The sequence below is a fragment of the Artibeus jamaicensis genome, unplaced genomic scaffold, assembly GCF_021234435.1.
Source record: "Artibeus jamaicensis isolate MK-2021 breed Jamaican fruit bat unplaced genomic scaffold, CSHL_Jam_final contig_387, whole genome shotgun sequence".
NCBI lineage: Eukaryota > Metazoa > Chordata > Mammalia > Chiroptera > Phyllostomidae > Artibeus > Artibeus jamaicensis.
The window spans coordinates 40,217,587-40,238,762 of record NW_026521812.1 but is presented as its reverse complement, the minus strand read 5'-3'; the positions used below and the strand labels follow the sequence as shown (position 1 = coordinate 40,238,762).

Here is a 21,176-nt window from a genome sequence, read left to right as displayed (position 1 = left end):
ATGCAATCACTGCCCGAGACGAACCACACTGGTCCTCTTGGGGAAGTGGGGCATATATACGTGGGAGACTCCCGGGAGTGGGAAAAGCCACGCCGGGATCAGGACGCTCTAAAGGGCAGCCCCTCTCCAGGATTTTCCCTCGATCGAGGAGCCCACGTGACCGAGACGAGGCCTGAGCGGCCCGCCCCTTTGGGTCTCTGCTGCCCACTTCCCGCCCGGGGAACGTAAACCGCGGTTTTCCGCACCGCCCCAGCCCCGCCCTCCTTCTTTCCTCTACCCTTCACTTCCCCCCAAGCTCCCTCGCGCCATTCTCCCCACCGCGCCCCTCGTTCTCCCCAACGGGCCCTTTGTACGTGCTCGGCGGCGTGCAAACGCGCTCGGCACGTGACCCCTCCGAACGTGGCATTGTGTTATCACGTGACCCAGGTGCGTACGCGACGGAGCGGGGTGTGAAGATGGCGGACGAAGAGGCCGAGCAGGAGAGGTTGAGTCGCGGCGGAGGCGGCTGCGTCGCGGAACTGCAGCGTTTGGGAGAGCGCCTCCAAGAGCTGGAGCGACAGCTGCGGGAGAGACAGGTGCCGTCCGTGGAAGCGGCCACAGAATACTGTCAGCAGCTGTGCCAGGTGAGAGTGCCTGGGGGTCCCCTCCCCCTTCCCCCCAGCTAGAAGGAGAAGAGGGCGAGGGAGCGCCTGGTGGCCGAGCGTTGGTCCTTTCTGCCTTGTAGTCATTGTAGCCGCTGTCGGAGTGGAAGCGAGGACTACAGGGAAGGCGTCTTTGTGTGGATGCCGTTGTGACTGCTGTAGTCTGCAGCTCCCGGCTGGGGGAAGGGAGTTGTGGTCTGGGCGGAAAATCCCCCTCCCCTTTCCTTCCCCGAACTCGGATTTTGCGGTCCCCGAGGCTCAAGAGATATAGACGGAGAGGACTGGAGCCCTCTCTGCCGCAGGGAGAGGGTAGCGGCGGAATGGAGGCCAGGTCCCCGTCTTCCTCCTCCTCATTGTGCACTGGGGATTACCGCGCCCCCCGCCTCTGCGCTTCTGTCTCCCACTCCTACGGGCCTCCGCCCCCTCGGGTTTATTTCTTTGCTTCTACTCCAGCTTTCATCTGTCCCGCCCTCGGCCCGGTCCTCGCTGTCTGCGGGCCTTTGTTGTTCGAGTTTCGCCTTGGTACTGAAGGGGCCTTTGTTGATGTTCGGAGGAGCAGTCCTTGCCGACCCCTTCTTGCTGGGGCGAGAGGTTGGGGTGAGGGGCGTGGAGGTTGTGTCTTTCTGCCTTCGCTTGATGCATCACTTTCATGGTAAAGGTTGCTCTCCGCTAGAGAGGAGGTGTCTCTCTGTATTCTGTACTCGAACGTCCCTGTGGGTCGGCTTTTCCACAGTCCACTTGTCTTTTGCTTTCACCCTTCGAGTAGTACGGTTGCTTCTGCCCTACCTTACCCCCCCTCCCCGCCCCCATCTCTTCACGCCCCTATTACTTTGAAACTGAGAGGACTGAGGTTCTTGTGAACCTGTGCTCTGGTCCATTCCAGACCTTTCCTTTTCTTGCACAAGGACACTGCTTTCCAGTAATTGCATTCTAACCAGGATGTAGAATGTTAACATTCTGGTAGAAATCTGAGTTTGTGGGTTTACATTTGGACTTGATTACAAAACTTCCAGTTATGTCTGAAATTTCAAGGAGTTGCTGCTGGTTATGGTGAAGATTTTGGTTAGGTTGCCTTGAGGAAAAAGACACGATTTATACAGGTCACCTTTAGAGTTAGCTTGTGAATACATCATAAAGAAGTTGTTTTGGAAAGATGCTGAATTTAAGGTGGAACAATGGTGGACCAGTTTCGCAATTCAGAGTAGATTACATTTCACTTAATTCTTAGCCTCTCAAGTATTAAAATCTTTGCCTGGTAAGATCAGGAATACTTGATACCAAACAAAAAGTTCACCATTGCTGTATGTACATTATTGTGACTAATTACTTGCTGGTGGTTCATTATCTTGAAAAAAACAACAACAAAACCAAACAAACGAAACTTTGTGTGATAAGTGGCTTGTTTAGGAGGATGTGTATATAGGCAGTGAGAAAGTCTTCCTAGGGTAACTGTGGTAAATACCTGTGGCAAAATTAGAGATCCTGTCATTCTTTTGAATTCTTGTTTCAGAGAATTGTTGGAATTTTCCAATTTCTGACAGTACCCGCTATTCTTAATTGGTCTTTTAGATATAAAGACTTATTTTAGATATAAAAATATACTTCAGTAAGATGCCCATAAAAGGAAGTCTTTCATTTATAAGTTAGGTCAGCTTTTTTAATCAGTGAAAAGTGTTAAAAATCTCGCTTTGCTGAAAGACTTTTTTTCCCAAGATAACAGTGCCCACTGATGGGTTTAAGGCTAATTATTCTAAATACTCTTGGCCAGCAGTATTTATAAGCAGGATTAGTAATTCTGGGAAAATGGAACCTTATGCAAGTTGAACTTTTTAAGGGTGTGCAACGTTATAGAGCTATCACTTAAAAAACCTTGAAAATTGATGAAACAGCATTCTTTTTATCACTATGAAGGTAATTTCCTTATTAGTTTTAAGTGATTAGTCTTACAACACATAAATTGTTTTTATTAACCAGTGCTACATGAAACACTAATAAAACAAATGCTGGGTTTGTGGACTTGAAAAATAATGAAAGATTTCATGTACCAAAATCCCACAATAATTTAAATGCATTTGAAAGTGGTCTCCACTATTTAAATAGGTACTGAGTGTATTTGATGTTTGATTCCCCTCTAGAACATTTTGTATAATTTTTAAAAAGTAACCTATTTGTGTTAGTGATCTTGTCAAGTGGGAGTAACTTGAAACATAATTGTATTTTAAAAAATATTTCTTAGCCATTACTCCTAACCTTTTAATGAGTTGAGCAAAGTAGTGGTTAACAATTATAGAATTTATTGGAGCAGTTTAAAAGCAGTACTAGACATTGTCTTGGTTTCTAACCCTAAGATTATCATTTAACATTTCTGTCAGAGCTTTTACTGTAAAACTGGGATATTCACAATACTTCAAGAAGGCAAAGATGAAAGGATACACATTTGTCTGAGATAGTGGGTTTCAGATTTAATTTTCTGTAAGTGTTGGTGTTTCAAGCTTGCGTAATCCTCTCTGTTGCATTTATTTTAAAATGAATTAAGTTTATGTTTTGAATTTGTACCTCAGCAAAAGGTGAGTTACTGAAGAATATAGTGAAACCTGCAAGTTTAGAAGTTGCACAGGCTTTTTAGTTTATTGATTTTCTTTCTTTTTGAGTAAGTCAGGATAATAACAGGTTTCTCAAATTCTAAAAAGTAAAATAGCAACGAAAGATACTAAGTTTATCTTAGTGTTATAAGTATTGTTTGCTTTTTATATTGGGTTGCTTCCTGGAAGCATGCCCCACTTATTTACATCAACATTTGCTTAAAGTTTAGTTGGGAGGAGAGGAAGGTAGTAAAAATTGGGCATATTGAGAGTGGCTGTCAAAAAATCTTAAAATTTCCTCATATCTTTCTTTATAAGCTAGCTCTAATCTGGGTAATGTAGTTGACTCATTAGTTTTCTTAAAATAATTTCTTGCATTGGTTTCTGGATCATTACTATATATAGAAATTGATTATAGTTGGAACTTCTTGGACTATTTATTAGATTAAGCCAGTATTCATTCACTCATGCATTGTTATTGAATACCTGTGTTAGGGGCCAGGCAACCGTGATCATGGTATCCCTGGCTACCAGGAGCCTATATTCACAGGAGGGAAAGTAGACAGATAATGATAATTAACTGTGATTTATATCTTTTATTTCTGAGATGGGTGCAGTACAGTGGAATATTATTTTTTGGAGGAATTTAAAAAGAGCATTCTAACAATTGTTCTAAAATAATTTTTAAATAATTATTAACTTAAAAGTTCAACTATTGTAATAGTTGAAGAAGGATATTTTGAGGGGCTTGATATTTGTTGATAGTATTATGTAGTGGGATGGATGAGTAGTTAATTAATATGAGATATGACTTTTACTGGTCATTTTTCTTCTCATGGCTGATCATTATTTTTAAAAGGTTGACTTGTAGTTGTGAAAAAGTGTGTGTGTGTGTTTCACACACACACACACTTTTTATACCTTAGTTCAATAAGCAGTGTTTCTCAACTAACTGAGCACAGTACTTTTTCTTCCTGCATTTCTTTTTTTGGAGGGAATTTGGAAGTAAGTGGGGTCAGTTGTTTGGTCATTGCAGTCACTGGGGATGTGATACTGGCATGTAGTGCCAATGGGGCATGCATGGATGTTAAATTTTCTTAAGTGAACAAGACAGTTCACGCCACTGAAATTCATCCCTCTCTCTAAATACCCACAATGCTCTTTTGAGAAACTGTGAACAGAATGAAAAAGAATATATGAAGATTTTTTAAAAATCATGTTCTTTTTATGTTACGATAATATAGTTATATTAAGAAATGTAGTTAATCTGGAACAGGTCCAGGTAAGTGCTGTTCAACTATATTTTAATTTATAATGAGCTTACAAGACCAAGAAAATTAATACTTCCTTAGCAGGAATTACAAGCAATTATTTAAAAAATTACTGAAACAACTCACTTTTACTAGGTTAAAGAGGGTAGCAAATTCAACATACTTAATTGTCCTGACTTAAACAGACATTTGACCTTTTGACGTAACTTAATCCGTACTTTTAGGAAGGCATTTAATGCAGGAACTAAGTTTAGATGTTAGCAAGGGATATAAGATACGGGAGAAGCCAGTAAGATGTACAAGATCTGTCTTGAAAAAGTCCAGCCATTGTTAATATAAGGAGGTTTGCATGACATGGATGAAACCTGGCAGCCAAGGAGAGTGGACTGAAATGTGTATGTGTGAGCAGTGACTTCAGTGCATGTCTTAGTGGGGATGGTAGCAGCCCCCATTGAGTGAACATGTGTGCTGTGTGGTTGTCACACTCAAAGTGTCTGAATGAGTAGAGCAACAAATCTCCATCAAATTTTGTGTGAAGCTTAAACATTCCTCCTAGGAAACTATTCAGATGATTCAGAAGGCTGCAGCTATGGGCAACTAATGATTGGTAGCTTCATCAGGACAGTGCATTGGCTCGTGCATCACGTGTGGTACAAAGTTTTTGCATGAAATGTCAAATGACCCAGGTGACTCAGCCCCCTACAGTCCAGGTTTGGCACCCTTCAACTTCTGGCTTTTCACAGAGCTAAATGAAATGAAAACTAAATGCAAATGAAAAGTGCTTTGAAAGGGAAGGTATTTCAGACTGTCCATGAGGTTCAGGAAGATACAATGGGGCAGGTGATGGTGATACCAACAAAGGATTTTGCAGTGTTTTGAACAGTGGAAGAGACACTGGGAGAATTGTGTGAGGTCCCAAGATGCCTACTTTGAAGGGGACTGAGGCATCATTGCCCTGTGTACAATGTTTCTGGTATCATCTTCAGTAAATGTCTCTTTCATATTACACGGCTGGATATTTCCTGGACAGATCTCGTAAACTAATAAGGTAAAATTTAAATACTACTTAAGGATGACAGTTGAAGAGATGTCAAAAGATAGTGTCTTGTTAAATAACACATTTGCTTTATTTTCTGTTCTCTATTTTTAAAATTCAAAATGAGGTATATTGAAATGGTTTTTAAAAATTCAAACACTGCGAAAGGGAATACAACAAAAAAATTGATCTCCTTCCCACTCTAGATCTCCAGTCACCGTCCGCAAAGATAGTCTCCCTAATAGTTTTTGAGGTTATTCCATAGCTGTGCATGTAAAATATGTGGCTTTCTGTTTCACATAGTATAATAATTCTAGTCTGTTCTTGTGTCTAATTATTCAGTTAATTATTGGTAACTATTTAGAGGAATAAGTTAATTTTATGTGTAGTAATTTCAATAAAGAGGTCAATGTAAGAGGTAAGCACTTCAGGCTGAAGTGTTAGAGAAGGTTTTATTGACGTAGAATTTGAGCTAGACCATAGTACCTTTACTAACTATTCTTAGTGCCTTATTGGTATAAGAAACAAAAGTTAAAACTGCTAGTAGAACCACTGAGTATTTAAATTATGTAGTTAAAATATTTCTATATTTTTGTTTCATCTATTCAATATATTTTGATTACTTTAGCTGCACATTTTGCTTAGCTTTAATTATAGTGTCAAGAATTTTGAAAATGCTTGACCACTTTTCCTAAAAAACTAGAGTTTTTTCTTTTGATTATATCTTAAGTTAATTTGTAGGGCACTTCAAATCAGAAGAAAAGATGGCTTGCTTGTTAATTAGTGATAATTACTTTAGGTATTAAGGGAGTAATAAGTCATTTAAATTTTAAAAGTTGAGGTAATGCTCAGGGGAAATAATTTTTGAAGTGTTCATAATTAGTGTGATTGCATGCTAGAAATGGTAAGTTTCATTTTTCTACCAGTTTTAGCAAAGGAAAAGTTTACATTTTGCTTGCTTCACCTTGACACTTTTTGGTCCTAAATTAAATTGGGGAAAGAGAAAAGGCAATTGCCTTTTCTCTTGTGCGATTGCTCCTTGTAATATTTTATGTGACTAACCTGCAAAGCCAAGGATTTTCAATACTATGCAGAACTGCTGCTGGGCTTATTTTCCTTGAGATTCTGTCAAAGTTGAGAAATCACCTTGTTTTTCACAACTCCCACACATAAATCTAGTTCTTAAAATTAGCCAGTTAAGTCCTGGTCAGTGTGACTCAATTGGGATAGTCCATCGTCCCATGGACTAAGAGTTTGCAGGTTCGATTTGGACTGTGCACAAACCTAGGTTGCTGATTCAATCCCTGGTTTGGTTATGTGTGAGAAGCCAACCGAAGGATCAGTGCTTCTCTGTCGCATAGATGTCAGTATGTTTCTCTCTCTCTTTCCCTCCCTCCCTCTCTCCCCCCCCCTTTCCTTTTTTTCTAAAAGCAATGAAAAAAATGCCCTTGGGTAGGGATTAAAAAAAAACAACTTGTGAGTAGCTTAATTTATAAAATGGAAAGTTCTTTTTTCATTCATGTGTTTGCCCTATATCCCATGTAACTTTTAACTATTTGGTGTTTTCCTGGAGAGCTTCTTGATACATTGTTTCTCTTTTTGGCATTGAGAGTTGAAAAGTGCACCTTGATGTTATCATTGTTACCAGCAGTTTGGAAAACTCTACTTTTAGAGGGGATTATTGAGTTCAATTTAGTAGTAAGCGTAGAGGCAAGCAGTTGTAAGACATAAGGTGCCCTTTCTAGACAAGTTGATTCAGAGCATTCTTACATTTTATTTAGGAAGAGCATGAAAGTTAAAATACAATTTTAAATTCCTTGCAGTAAATGCTAGAAACCCAGCGTCCAGGGAACCCAATTTGAGAAATGCTGGCTCATAGGATAAAATGCACATTTAAGCTTGAGCCCAGTCAAAATACTAGGCCTTTATATAACACCTTTAAGGCAGACAGTATTAATACCTCCAGTTGATGGATGAAGACACAGGCATAAAGCCAAGCCTTAAGTCCCACAGAAAGTAACAGCTGGAATTGAAATCATAGTTCAAAATTTATACTTTTAGTTTCTGTGTAATACTAGCTTCTCTTATCCCCAGACTCTTGAATCCCAGGTTTAAAATTTTGAAAAAAGATGTATATTATAGGAAAATAATTAAAAGACTTGCACAAGCCCTGACTGGTGTAGCTCAGTGGGTCGGGCATCATCCTGCAGACTGAAAAGGTTGCTGGTTCCTTGCCTGGGTTGTGGGCCAGGTCCCCAGTTGGGGGTGTGTGAGAGGCAGCTGATCAATGCTTCTCTCACACATGGATGTTTTTCTCCCTCTTTTCCACTTTCTATAAATGAATAAATTAAATCTTAAAAAAAAGGTGCACAAAACCTAATGATAAATAGAGTTTTGGAAAAAGAAAACCTCTCAATTGTAAGGCCAATATTTGGCACATTCATGCGCAGCAGGTACTCTGCCCTCCACCACCAAAACAAAAAGATATTTTATAATGAAATCTAATCCTGCTTTCTCTAAAATGTAAGCTTCAAACCAGTTGGTAAATAAGTTAATCTAATGTTATTTTTCAAAGTAATGACAGTGGATGACTTGAAAATTAGAGAATTATTAATGCTTTAACATTATACTAGGCCATTATATAGAAAACATCAAATATGTTTCTAAAGTAGTCTCTAGGTGCAAATGAAAATGTCACTTTATATTACAGCAGTCATCTTAAATAACTGTGTCTTTGATCAGTTCTTATAACAACAACAACAAAAGTCTATATCATCTCCAGTTCAAGGATAAAGAAACAAAGAAAAGTTAAAAATGCATGCCGTAAGTCAAAAATAGACAACTTTGTTAAAATTAAAACAAATGTCCTTAGAATCCGAGGCCTTTAATTCAGAGTATCTGTGATGAACTATAAAAGTATATATAAAAGAATTTAGGGTGCAGACTTTTCTCATTAAGTAAAACAAGATCTATATAAGAGATTCTTGAGGTTTGGGGCGGGCAGTGTCACTTCTCATAAGGCTGGAAGTTCATGGTAAATGTTAGCTATTAGTGAATTTAGGAGGACTAGATCTGAAATTTTCTCTCATAAAAGAACATTAATATACTCTAGTTTCTTGTCATCTAGGTAGTAGTTTTCAAACTTCAAAAAATCTTATTTGATAGCCTGATATATACAACAGAAAAGTTACCTCTGCAGAACAGTTAGACAAGTCTTAATCTAGAATATATCAGCAGCATTGCTAGAGGATGTAAAGGGAGTTAAAGCATACTTCTTTTGTGACATTTTCTTCTTAAACGGGTTTTTCTTATTTTTCCTCATTCTATTGCTTCCTTCTGTGTACTCTCCCAGAGATAATGGAATGTGTTTGTTTTAGAGACACAATCATATTTAATTTTGAGAGACCTTTAATTGTGCTGCTTATTCTTGTCTTATGTGCTAAGGCACAGTAAGTAAACTAATTCTTTTGAACCTATGATTTAAAATCAGTTTATTTCTCTGGAAGTATAGCTCTTGACATGCATGTAGTATAATGTAGAAATTGTACCTTATGATAGAAACAATAAGTAACTACTGTATTTTGTCATGTATAATGCACACCCATGGTTTTGTGTGCATTATACACAGGATTATACCTGCCTGTAATATGCACCCTTATTTTTCCCTCAAAAATTTGGGCAAAATGAAAGTGCATTATACACAGCAAAATAACAGGTAAGTACTAGTAAAGCTTATGGCACAAAAGGTTCCACAGATATACCCAGTGCTAGTGTTTAATTCTTTCTAAAATTTTATTAAGAAAACCTAGCCATATACATCCCCCCAAATCATCATCATTATCATATATTTTCTTCGGGTCTTTCATTTTCTTCCTTGGGTTTCCAAAGAAGTTGTGGTTCTCTGGAAAGTATATCTTTTTATCTGTGCACTTGATCCTTCACTCCCTCAGAAAACCTATCCACTTTCCTCTGTCTTTATTAGTTTTCTTTCCATCACCCCTGTCTTTTAGTCTGGGGTGTGTGTGTGTGTGTGTGTGTGTGTTTTGCTTTGCTTTGGTCACCTGTCTTCAGATTTCTCCCTTTTCTCTAATCCCTTCCCCACTTATGAGACTCTCTTATTCTAAAAGAGAATTTTTTAACTCTTGTTTTCTTATCATTATTGCCAGATTTTTTAGAAAGGTACCATTATTTATTGCCTTCATTCCTTACCTTTCCTTGCAGTTTAGACTCTGTCTTTCACCACACTTAAGCAAGTGTTCTTTTAAAGGTCAGTTGCTTGGCATATCTTTAATACTTTATTAACTGTAGACTTGAGTAGCAGTCCAGCAGCTCTGACTACTTCATGTGCCTACATACTGTTTTTAAGAATATTTACTTCCAGCATTTTAAAAAACCATGTTTTCATGTTGGAATGAGGATGTTTGGGCTGTCTTGGAAAATCAGAAGATCTGGCAACGTTGGACTCATGGCTGCAGGCTGAGGTTGCTACCAGATTGGACCCCGTGGGAATTTAAAAATATTTGTGACCCCATCTTAATTTCGTCTTCCTTCAATTTATTTACACTGCTCTCCTGATAATAGCTTTGTGACTGCTCCTTAGTTGTCTCATTTAAAGGGAAAACTCAGTTCTTTACTACCATAAGTTTTTTCCCTGTGAGTCTCCTTCACTACTCACAAAACACTTCTGGTCACCAAACGTATGAGGGCTTTTTCCTGCAACAACAAGCAAGTCTTTGACATCAGCTGGGTGACCTATAAATTAATTCAGCTGTCACCCAAAGTGTAAGACATCTTACAGGTCTTACAGGTTAAGCACTCAATCCCACATGACTGCTCCGCCCCACTCTCACTTCAGAGGCCAGTCATAAGCTCAGGTTATTATCACTCACGCTTCTGACCAGGCGGGTTCTAAATCTGAGCTTCCCACAACCTCCCCTTTGGTTTGATTAATTTGCCAAAGTGGCTCACAGAACTCGGGGATACATTTACTGTACTTATGTTTACCAGCTTATTAAAAGATATGATAAAGAATACATACAAGCAACTGGATAAAGGGATACATGGGTCAAGGTTTGGCAGAGTACCAAGGGCAGGAGCTTCTGTCTCTGTGGAGTTGAGGTATGTCATCCTCTCCGTGTGGAAGTGTTTATCCTCCTGGAAGCTCTATGAACCCTATGCTATTGGTGGTATTTTTATGGAGGCATGATTAATTATTAACTCCATTCCTAGCCCTTCTCCCCTCTTTGGAGGATTTGGGATGGGGCTCAAACCTCCAAGCTTTTAATAATGACTTGGTCTTCTGGTGACTTGCCTCTTCCCTCTCTAGGAGCCTTCCAGGCCCACAATAGAACAAAAGTGCTCTTATCACTTAGGAATTTAGAAGAGTTTTAGGAGTTCTATGTCAGGAATGGAGTCAAAGACAAATATTAGAACAAGAGATGCTTGTAGTGGTCTTATAACTTAGGAAATTAAAAAGGCTTTAGGAACTCTGTGTCAGAAACTAGGGGCAAAGACCACTATATATTTTCTATTATCTCAGGTCTTCAGTAACTATTTTACCTGCTGGAAGTTCACAGTAATTTTTAGCTAGTATTAATATATTTAAGAGGACTAAGTTAAAATCTTTACTCTGTGTGTGTGTGTGGGGGGGAGGGATTTTGGCAATGGTCTTTTCATTCTTCATTAGTGAACGTCAACAATTTTCCCCACCTCATTATGGCATCTGACTCAAGGCTCCCTCAAGTGGATCAAAATGCTCTGATAGATAATCCATGCTTTACATACTAATCTTCAGCAGTCATCCACTCTGGACATCCTCTGTCACTCACTCTGGATAGGATTGCTAGATGTCCATTTTTAAACGTTACCACTTTTCTTAGCCCTTGGCTTCTACTTGCAAACCATTTGTGAAACTCTTCCATACTGGTTTAGTAGGTACTTCTAAGTAGACATGTCTGAAATTGAACTCATCCACTCTTCTTTCCACTGCCCCACCCTCCACCAAAAAGAAAGCCTGTTGGTATTGGTGACAGCACCTCCCACACCCTTCAAAGTTTAGATTCCAAAATCTAATCTTGAGCCGTTTTAGCTCCCCCTCATTTCATCTCCACAGCCCAGTGGCCAAGTTCTGTCCATTTTTTTCATGCACGGTTTACTGTATCCTTCCCTGGTTATATCTCACATGTTATCAGTGGCCACTTAGTTTCCTTCAACAAGAAAATACAACAAAAACTTCTTTTTAATGAAGGTACTTTCTGTCTTCTCCAGTCTACTGTATTGTCACTAAGATTATCTATTTATCTTTTCAAAGAATGAATATTCTGTTCTCAAAGACTTTAAAAGGCAGTGCAGTATTGAAGAGTTCAGATTTTGGGTTGGACACCATGAGTTGAAATCCCAGTGCTATCATTTCCTAGCTATGGGCTCAGTTTCTTAACCTATTAAATGATAATACCTATTTCATAGGGTTGTGGGGATTAAATGAGACTTCAGCATGGTGGTGCCCACCACATAAGTAAGCACCACATAAAATGTTATTTCATCAAAAATAAAATTTAAGCTCACTGGTATCCTTACATCGAGGACTTCCAGTGGGCCAGCATGGCTGGTTGGCAGCCGTATCTCTTATTTTCTTTGAAGCCTTTACCCTTTATAGTCTGTTCTTATAGTATAGTTTACGTATCCTCCCACACCTTCGCTTTTACTTTAGCTTTCTCCTTCAGTGTTTCCTTGTGTTATCACCTCCAGCTCTGAACATTTCTTTTCCTCAATCTTTGATGAGATTATTAGGTATTAATTTATTTTCATGAGGCTTTCCTATAGTCCTAAATGAATTTAATGTCATATTCCTCGTCCTTATGTATTGACCTGTGTGTGTTTTCTGGCTTTTATCATAGTTTCTCTGTATTATGTTTGTGTTTGTCTTTTTATCCCCACCCCACAAATTGGAGCTTCTTAAAAGAAGGAGCCGTGCCTCAAAGACCATTACTTGCCAAAATTAGGTTTCTCCTGGCCATTCTTGTTGCATCTCAACTCTGACATTGGTACCTATGTTCAGGGCAGGCAAGGATTCAGGTTGATAAAATATGTATAGTTCTTACAAAACAAACACGAGTGTATGAGAGAAGGGGTGGGGAGAGAGAAAAGCATTTAATCTTCAGCAATCCTCTTCAGTAGGTAATTACTGTCCCTGTTTATATGTAGACCGCTGAGGCACGGAGTGGTAAAATAACTTCCCCAAGTCAAATAAGTAGGGTTTAATTTTTTTTAAATAAACAAACAAACCCAACACCCCCAAAAGCATTGCTTTTTCTTTCTAGTAGGAGTGTGTACGTTGCTGGTTGTTGAAATTTGTTTGTAGGGTACACAGGGTATTTACAATAATAAATTTTAATCATTTGAAACTAAACTTTAGAAAGCAGAACAGTGAATATGAGCATTGTAGTGAAGAATTTGAGTAATAGCCTTACGAAAGAATGTGTTAATTAGGGTTCTTTGTTTATCAGTAGAGGGAATTTGTTTTGAATTTTTTGAGTAACATGTGGGTCTTTTAATGGTAATCAATACATATTTATGAACAACAAGCAGAGCAACTTGTTGAAGAAATCAGTTTTTAATCTCCAAATGTAATAACTTGTGGGTGCAACCTTGCCAGCAAGTCCCCTTCATCTGCCACGGATGAAAAGTGAGACTACCAAGGCATGATCTGCTTGGGGAGGAGAGGTGGTCAATCTCTCACAGGAGAAGGACCAAGAACCTCTTCTTAAATGGCTTTTATTAGTTTGTAATACACAGGAATGCAGGTAAAGCTCATCAATCAGTGTCAGGCAGCAAGGATCAAACAATAGATAACATTTAAAAGAGATCTTAGGGCTTAGTCTGAGTCATTGTCTGTCAGGTAAGGGGGATGCAAAAACTTTGGGAGACGTACTCATTTCCTGCTTGGACCCTTATATGAATGAAAGCAACTCTTAGTAACAAAGCATGCTTCATAGGACTTGAGGAACTCTTATGCCCGATCACCTCGGAACCACTCTAGTTGGCAGAGGGCTGCACCGTGCTCCCTGTCATAGGTTTTTAGGCTTAAGTGAATTAGAGGCAGGAAGCGCTTCTCCCAGACGAAAAGGGGGACTTAGGCTATGTCAGAATAGCCTGAGCAGTTCCCAACAATAACTAAGTAGAATATAATTAAAAACCCTGCATTAATTAAGTGTCTGGCCTCTCTAGGTGCAAAGAAGTACCTAAAATCCATGGGGAACAGTAGGGCCATTGTCTGTATTGGTGTCTTTAAACTTCTTTTGATGGGTATCCTACTAGTAAACGTTGGAATTTTAAACCTCAGTTTTAAACCTTAATAGCAAAGTTTTAGGTAAATTTAATAGAAAAAGACGTTTTTTTCCCCTCTGTACTTCATTGTATATTCTTTTTGGAAACAAATGTTTATAGTGCTGTGAGTACCTGAAGTTTCAGAGCTGTGTGAGGGAGACCCCAAAAAACCCTGGAATTATCTTCTAAGGGGGTGGGCCTCTTGTAGTACAAGTTTCCCCACTAGAGGAGTGTTCTAGGAACCCAGCTGTATCAGTGAACCAGTTGGTGTTGTTGTGAGAGGCTGCATTTGGCTTCAGTTAGTGAATTTTTTTTGAAGACTCAATACGTTTGCCTGTTTCATGATGGATGAGTTACAAGTGCACAGTGTACCTGCCCACACTGCACTGAATATTCAGCAGTTTTTGACCAAAAATGGCATGATCTCCATGCCCCACCCTCCATATTTAACCAATCTCACCTCTTGCAACTTTTTTTGTTGTTTCCATGGATGAGAAAACTTCAAAGGGAAACGATTTGCTGAGTGTGAAACAAAAGCCAGCAGAAGCACTAAAAGGCATCAAAATCAACAAGTTTAAAAACTTGTGAGCAGTGGGAAAAACCTCTTGTTAGGTGTATTGCATCAAATGGAGAGTGTTTAGAAGGTGACTGAAGTTTAAACATGTAAGAATAAATACAAAATTTTTTATAAGTCTGGGTGTTTGGGGGTCATTCCTCGTATTGTTAAATAACTGTTTTAGTTATTTTCCTCATTTTCCGAGTGACGTAAGTGACTGGAGTAGTGATAGAAGTGACCCAATCAGATTTTTTTGATGCTGTCTTTTAGTCAAATTTAATGTAATACATATTTACAGTTTATTGTCTCTGTCATGCTGTACTCATTATGAAGATCCTTGAGCATGAGCACAAAAGTTACCAGATTCCCTCCCAGCTCTAAGTCAACTCTCTTACTTGCTCTGTGATGTTGGAGCTTGACCCTTTGGGCATTTCTTCATTGCAGGAAGTTAAGCTTTGTCAGTAGAAGATGCTGGAGGAACTTTACCCAAGGTAGGGGCCTCTGTTTTGTTTCCTGCTCTCACTGCATGGTTGCAAGGGGCACCAGTATGGGGCTGTCCAGTGAGTGGTCCTTTGCCTCAGGTGAGTGCAGAGTGGACAGATTTTGGAAGCTCACAGCCCCAACTCAGTGACTGCCTCATCTCAGGTCTCCTGACAGCAGCTCCTCGTGCATGTCCACTCCTTGTGGTATTACAGACAGTTGTTTCCCTCTGCCCTTTCCTATGCAGATGCTGCCTGCTGTCAGGTTCTTGGTGTCCTAACGTACATTGTATGCTTACCCACCAGCCTCTTTGGCCCCACCCAACCTGAGGAACAACTTTGAAATTCAGTAGGCTGCAACCACACCTTCACCAACAAGGTCCAAACCCTAGCTTTGGGGAAGGGGTTGTCTTGCAACTTTGTTTCTTCCTTGGTTTACTGTCACTCACCCCTCGGTATTCTTTAGAGCTCTGTTTACATGTTTATATATGTTACTCCTCTATTGCAGTGATTTTCAACCTTTTTCATCTCATGGCACATATAAACTAATTCCTAAAATTCTGTGGCATACCAAAAAATACATTTTTTTGTTGATCTGACAAGAAGAATAGGTATAATCTTATTCACACTGGATGGCTCTTGTTGTTTTGGCTGTTGTCATTTTTTTATTATTTGACAATCTAAGGGAAAATAAGTCAGTGCCCTTGACTAAATAGCCAGATATTGTATATTTTAAAAATTTTTGTGGCACACTGGTTCAAAATTGCTGCCCTATTGTAATTTTTCTTTTACTTTTTTAAAAAGATTTTATTTATTTTTAGAGAGAGGGAAAGGGAGGGAGGAAGACGGAGAGAAACATCTGGATAGAAACATCAATTGGTTACTTCTTTCACGTCCACATGGGGTAAATCTGGCCTGTACCCATGTGATGTTCCCTGACCAGGAATTGAACCAAGGACCTTGTGGTTCATGCACCAACACCCAACCCTCTGAGCCATACCAGTCAGGGCTGTAATTACTCTCTATGTCAGATTTTTCCTGATTAAATTATTTCATGGTGCCATTTCTTGGTTGGACCCTATCTAATGCCATGGGGCTAAAATGAGATATATTACATACAAATGGATAAAAGCTATAGATTAGTACCAATACTTTTCTCTTCATAAACATGGTATATTTGAGTCACCTCTAGTCCATGGAAACTAGATTTGGTATTTCAAAAAAAGGTTATAAATTCATTTATTCACTTCTTGTGGGATTAAAATTGTGGAGGAGTGGTCCTTAAATGTCATGCATTCCAAAAATTGTTGAGATGAGGGAATAGAATAATTGTGTGTGTTTTCATAATTAAATATGTATCATGTCAACTTAAACAATCAGGAAATATCAAGTGAGAACTTTTCAATCCTATTATGTTATTAGCATATTTGGATCTCAGAAAATTTCCACTCGGTCATTTCTTTTTTAATAAATTGGCAAATTATAGTTATGTGAATTATCTTTTTAAAATTTTCCAAGGTTATAAAAGAGATGCATACCCACTCTTCCAGAGGATGTGGAGCTGGTGAGGCAAGAAGACACCTAGTGCTACTGTGACCAATTTATTAGTAATGCTAACTTAAATGGCTTACTTGTAGACATCTGAATTTGACTCTGTATAATTTTCGCGTTTGTGATTTCTTCTGGATATTGAAAATTACTAGCTCTGTTAGCAGCAGGTTAAACTTGACCTTCCCTAAGGACGTTCATCTGTGTCCTTGTCTGAGGAACCTGTAATGACCTTCTCTGAGGTAGTTGCCTTGAAGAGAGCAGTGATAGTTTTCCTAAGGACCATCCTAACCACCTCTCACTGTTTCTAGACATATAACTGGTGAGGGTGTCTGGGCTGGTACCATTCTGATTGCATTGGCTTCTGTCCTGGTCAGCCAGTCACTAAGGATTTTGACTTTCACCAGAATCATATAAATTAATGCCATTATACACTAAAAGCAGTTTTTACCTGATGTGTCACAAAAACTTTTAAAATGTGCTGTACCTGACTGTTTAGTCAGGGGCACTCACCTCTTTTCCCTTAGATTGTCAGATAAAAAGATAACAGTCAGTATAGCAATAGCTGTCTGGTGTGAATGAATCAAAGTGATACCTGTTTTATGTTTTTATTTTGCTTTTTTTTAATCAGGTTCAAAAATATAATGTATTTTATGGTGTGCTATAGAATTTTAGTTATTTATATGTGCCATGAGATGAAAAAAGGTCAAAAATTGCTGTGTTAAAGTACTCAGTGTTCTGTTTTTAAAATCTACTTGATTGATATCCGTGATATGATGCATTCTTCAACAGTAATTGTGTTTTTACTTTTAATTTGTAACAGTTTTGGTTTTAGAGAGAGAGAAGATAAGGGGTGTTTTTTTTTTGTTTACACAATTCAGCCCATGTAATATACAGTAATGTCTTTGTTACCAACTACAGATTTTTTTGAGTTTGGAAATCACCCATAAAACTATGTGGGCCTGATGGTTGCAGGAATAAAAAAGAAATGTAAGGTAGTATACAATGAAAAAAGTAAAATTTACATAATTAAAAAAAAACCAAATCACTAACTTTGTTAATTTTCAGTTCCCTTCATATGTTTAATAATATTAACCACACACCTCCTGTAATTTCTGTACAGTATAGTTGTTATAATACTGCCTCATTCCCAGGAGTTTTTCTCAATTTAGTGAGGAATGGATTTATGATTTCTTCAGTGCTTGTACACCCTTGTTCCAGCTTTTCCTTTGAAGCTGTGACATGCTCTGTTTAAAGCGGATGATGATTATATTTCCAGAAATTGAAGGAAGAAAAACTGAAAGTGAATTAAGGATCAGATTATTGATTCAATAGCAACATTTGTTTAATTTGCTGTATCTAATAGACTTTAGTGGTACAAAAGTAATGAACCTGCATATTGTACTGAATTAATTTTATTATTTAAAAAAATTAAGTAAAACAGTAGGGCACCAGAATCTTTGTTTTAAATTTTATTTATTTCTTTTTAGAGGGAGGAGAAGTGGGGGAAGGGGAGGAAGGAAACTTTAATGTGTAGATGCTTCTTGAGCACCTCCAGCTGGGTACCTGGCCACAATCCAGGCATTTGCTGACTGGGAATTGAACTGGCGACTCTGGTTTGCAGGCCAGCACGCAATCCACTGAGCCACACTAGCTGGGCAAAGATACCAGAATCTTACTTACTTGAGAGGTATCCTACCTCCTGGTCTCACTGCTTGAGCTTCATTATTTGCGGCAACTTTTAAAAGAGATTTTGTTGAAAATAGTACTGATAGCCCTGATCTGTAGATGACAGTCTTCCCACTGGAATATTTATCCAGTTAATATTGGGCTGGTCAGAAAGTCCATTTAGTTTTTTTCCATAAAGTAGAAGATACATTTTTTATTTTCACCAATAACTACTTATTTGGATATTTTGAGTGTGCAGGGTATCTCTCACTATTGGCTTCTAGTCAGTAGAGGCCAGAGGTGCTGCCAAACATTTTCTAATGCCTAACACAGCCCCATGGCAAAGAATTATTTGGCCAAAATGTCACTAGTATCAAGAAGCTTCACAAACCACTTTTGACATGTTCGATCAGTCACAGTACCCTGTCCACATACTGCACAAATCTTTTTTGTGTATTTCCATTGTGTTTTTACCTTTCTTAAAATAATAAAGTATAGTACACTGAAAATGTTGTATCTGTTCTATCTTCAATATTAAAATAGCTGCACAGTTGACCAATTTTGATTTTTTTAATGCCTACTGATATGACAGCTGTCAAAATTACATTCTAACAAAATTGTTTCAAATGAAGTTAAAGACAACTAAGTACTACTAGAGCCATTGTGGGGGGAAAAACTGAATAACCCAATATTTTAAATTAATTTTAAAGATAAAATGGTATTTTCTGTAGAGGAGCCAATTGTATTTTTAAACTTAGGTTATAACTACAACATACACAGAAAAAAAAGTTTTTCAATAAAGTTACAAATAGGATTTTTTTCCCTTTCAGTGGTAAAAATGGCACTTTATTCAAGTCTTTGACATGTGAGATTTATTAAGGGTGTGGTGTACTAGAGAAAACTGTAATTACAGTGAGCTGAATCTAATAATCATCTTAAAGGACAATAGAATTCTTTGCAACAGTAAAAAGTAATAGGGAGGAAAGTATTTATAATATTTTTTGCTATCAAATACATTTTTTGTTGCATGCCGATTGATGCAAGAAAAGATAACGTGACATTTAAGTATGTAGTATGTATTGTATCTTACTAAAAAGGTTACTGTTTTGCTTTTAAGGCCCCTTTAATTGACACAGTATGGCAGTTTAACACAGTAATAATTTTTATTTTGTTCTTGTTCTATTTGTATTCTTTTAGAACTTCAAGTATGCCTTTCTGTGTTATTAATGGAAGTAAGATTCCCAGGCTAATCCCAAAAGTCTTTTTTTTTTTTGCATTCACAGTGTATGCTGTAGTGTTATTTTTTATTCTAGGAATAGGATGCCATGCAGGAAAGAAGGGGTTTCTACCATGTGTCTGAATATCTGGCAAACTTACGATCCAATTTAGAGATGCCAGTTGTGTTTGAGGAGAAAGTGACTTTTTATTCCCTTTTCTTTCCCCAGGTAGCTGCTGTTCCCATATTTCTGTGAGCCCCACTTTATATCCTCACTCAAACCTCTATTCCATCAGTATAGGAGTATTCAGCTGCCTGTTATTGGAATATTGACTAATTTATGATAATGTGTGGATGTGTCATTAGTAGATAAGACTTCAAGTTGATAGTAAAAATGGGAAAATATAGGTAATTTGAGGAAGGACAGTTTGGAATAGAAAGGTCTCCAAAAAGACAAGCCACCCTTTTGCTACTACCTAAGTCCAGTCTTTTTAAAGCATTGTTCCTTTACTTCTGAACTTACGGTTTATCTGAAAACTTGAACTCAAAACTTTTTCCTAGCTACTCCCATTACATTAGCAGCAAGTGTTCATGGGGTGCTGAGTGGGGTAAGACTAGAGTTTTTGGAATATGTGGTTTTGTAAATTCAGAATTCCAGTTGTGCCATGATCACTCTGGTCTTTTTGGTTATTAGGTAAGCTAATAAACTGCTTTTTAAAAAAATTAAATGATACTGTGTTGAATTTCTAATCCTAATAAACAATCCATAATTGGGTGGGGGTTGCTTATGAAAATGTAACTAGTTGTCAGTCCTCTCTGTTGTAAATATCATAAAAAGTTCTATTAATTATGGGTCCAGACCAGTTAATTACAAACATGAACTGTTTAAAATAATTTTGTCCAGTATCTCACTTGACTTAATCTCTGGATTTCAAAGCCTAGCCACTTCATACTGAAAAATAGACATATCCACAGCCATGTATTTAAATTGTTGGTATTTACTGATATCTTAATGTAGTTTGGTTGGTTCTCCTGGATTAAAAACTGCTTTCACTACTTGTTTGCCTATGCAAGCTGTGACAACATTAAATGCCTGTAAACCCTAGGAATGTAAAGTAACAAAATGACTTGGATAGTAAAAGAGCAATAAAGAATTAGAAAGTTCCCACTCTGATTCATCCAACCGCTACCTATGTGATTATTATTGCTATGCGGGATGGGATTTAACTAGTCCAGTGTTGCCTGATCTTCTGATTTTTTCAAGAAAAAAACTAGAAACCCAGATTCTTATGTATAATGTCCCAATTTTGAAATGTTGACAGCTAATTCAAAATGTCTGAGGGGGACCCCAAAACACCATGTCAGCCAAATAAAACACATCTGGGGGATTTATTTCTGGACATTTGGAACAGTCTATAGTTTGCCAGAAATAGTATGTGAAAAACACCTCCCCCGGAGTGACTTTTGGTTCTTTATAACATCATGGTCTGTGTGCGTCCCTCCTTCATTTGCACCCCTGGAAATTGTAATCTTCTGAATATACCTGGAAAGAAGGGTGTGTGTACAAATGACCATTGTGGTAAGGGGAGGGAAACAACTCAGGTTGTTTTGGCACCTTCTTTAGAGAGGTCTTCTAAGGTAAAGATAGTCACTGGTAAAATAGGTAGAAATCTCTTACCATTTTCCTGGTCTGTTCCTCTGTAGAAGTCTGTGCTTTGTTTAATTTATCCTGGGGCCTGACACATTTGTGTGTGTGTGTGCTTCAAAAAGTTACTTCATAATTGAGTTTTTATTGGTTCTGAGGATAAGTACACAGACATTTCAATCTGTACATGCATGGTAACATGCAGACCA

The 21,176-nt window shown here is 38.1% G+C and overlaps 1 protein-coding gene across 2 annotated transcripts in view; it reads left to right on the top strand.

The window, feature by feature from the left end:
• Positions 1-301: 301 nt before the first annotated feature.
• ZNF292 (zinc finger protein 292) overlaps positions 302-21,176 on the top strand; it is a 104,227-nt gene continuing 83,352 nt past the window's right edge. The window contains exon 1 of one of the 2 annotated variants that reach the window (XM_037143836.2): positions 302-623. In XM_037143836.2, coding sequence (XP_036999731.2) covers positions 456-623 — 168 coding nt within the window. In that variant the 5' untranslated portion in view covers positions 302-455. The remainder of the gene's footprint in view (positions 624-21,176) is intronic. The other variant, XR_008391515.1, reaches the window with a different exon arrangement.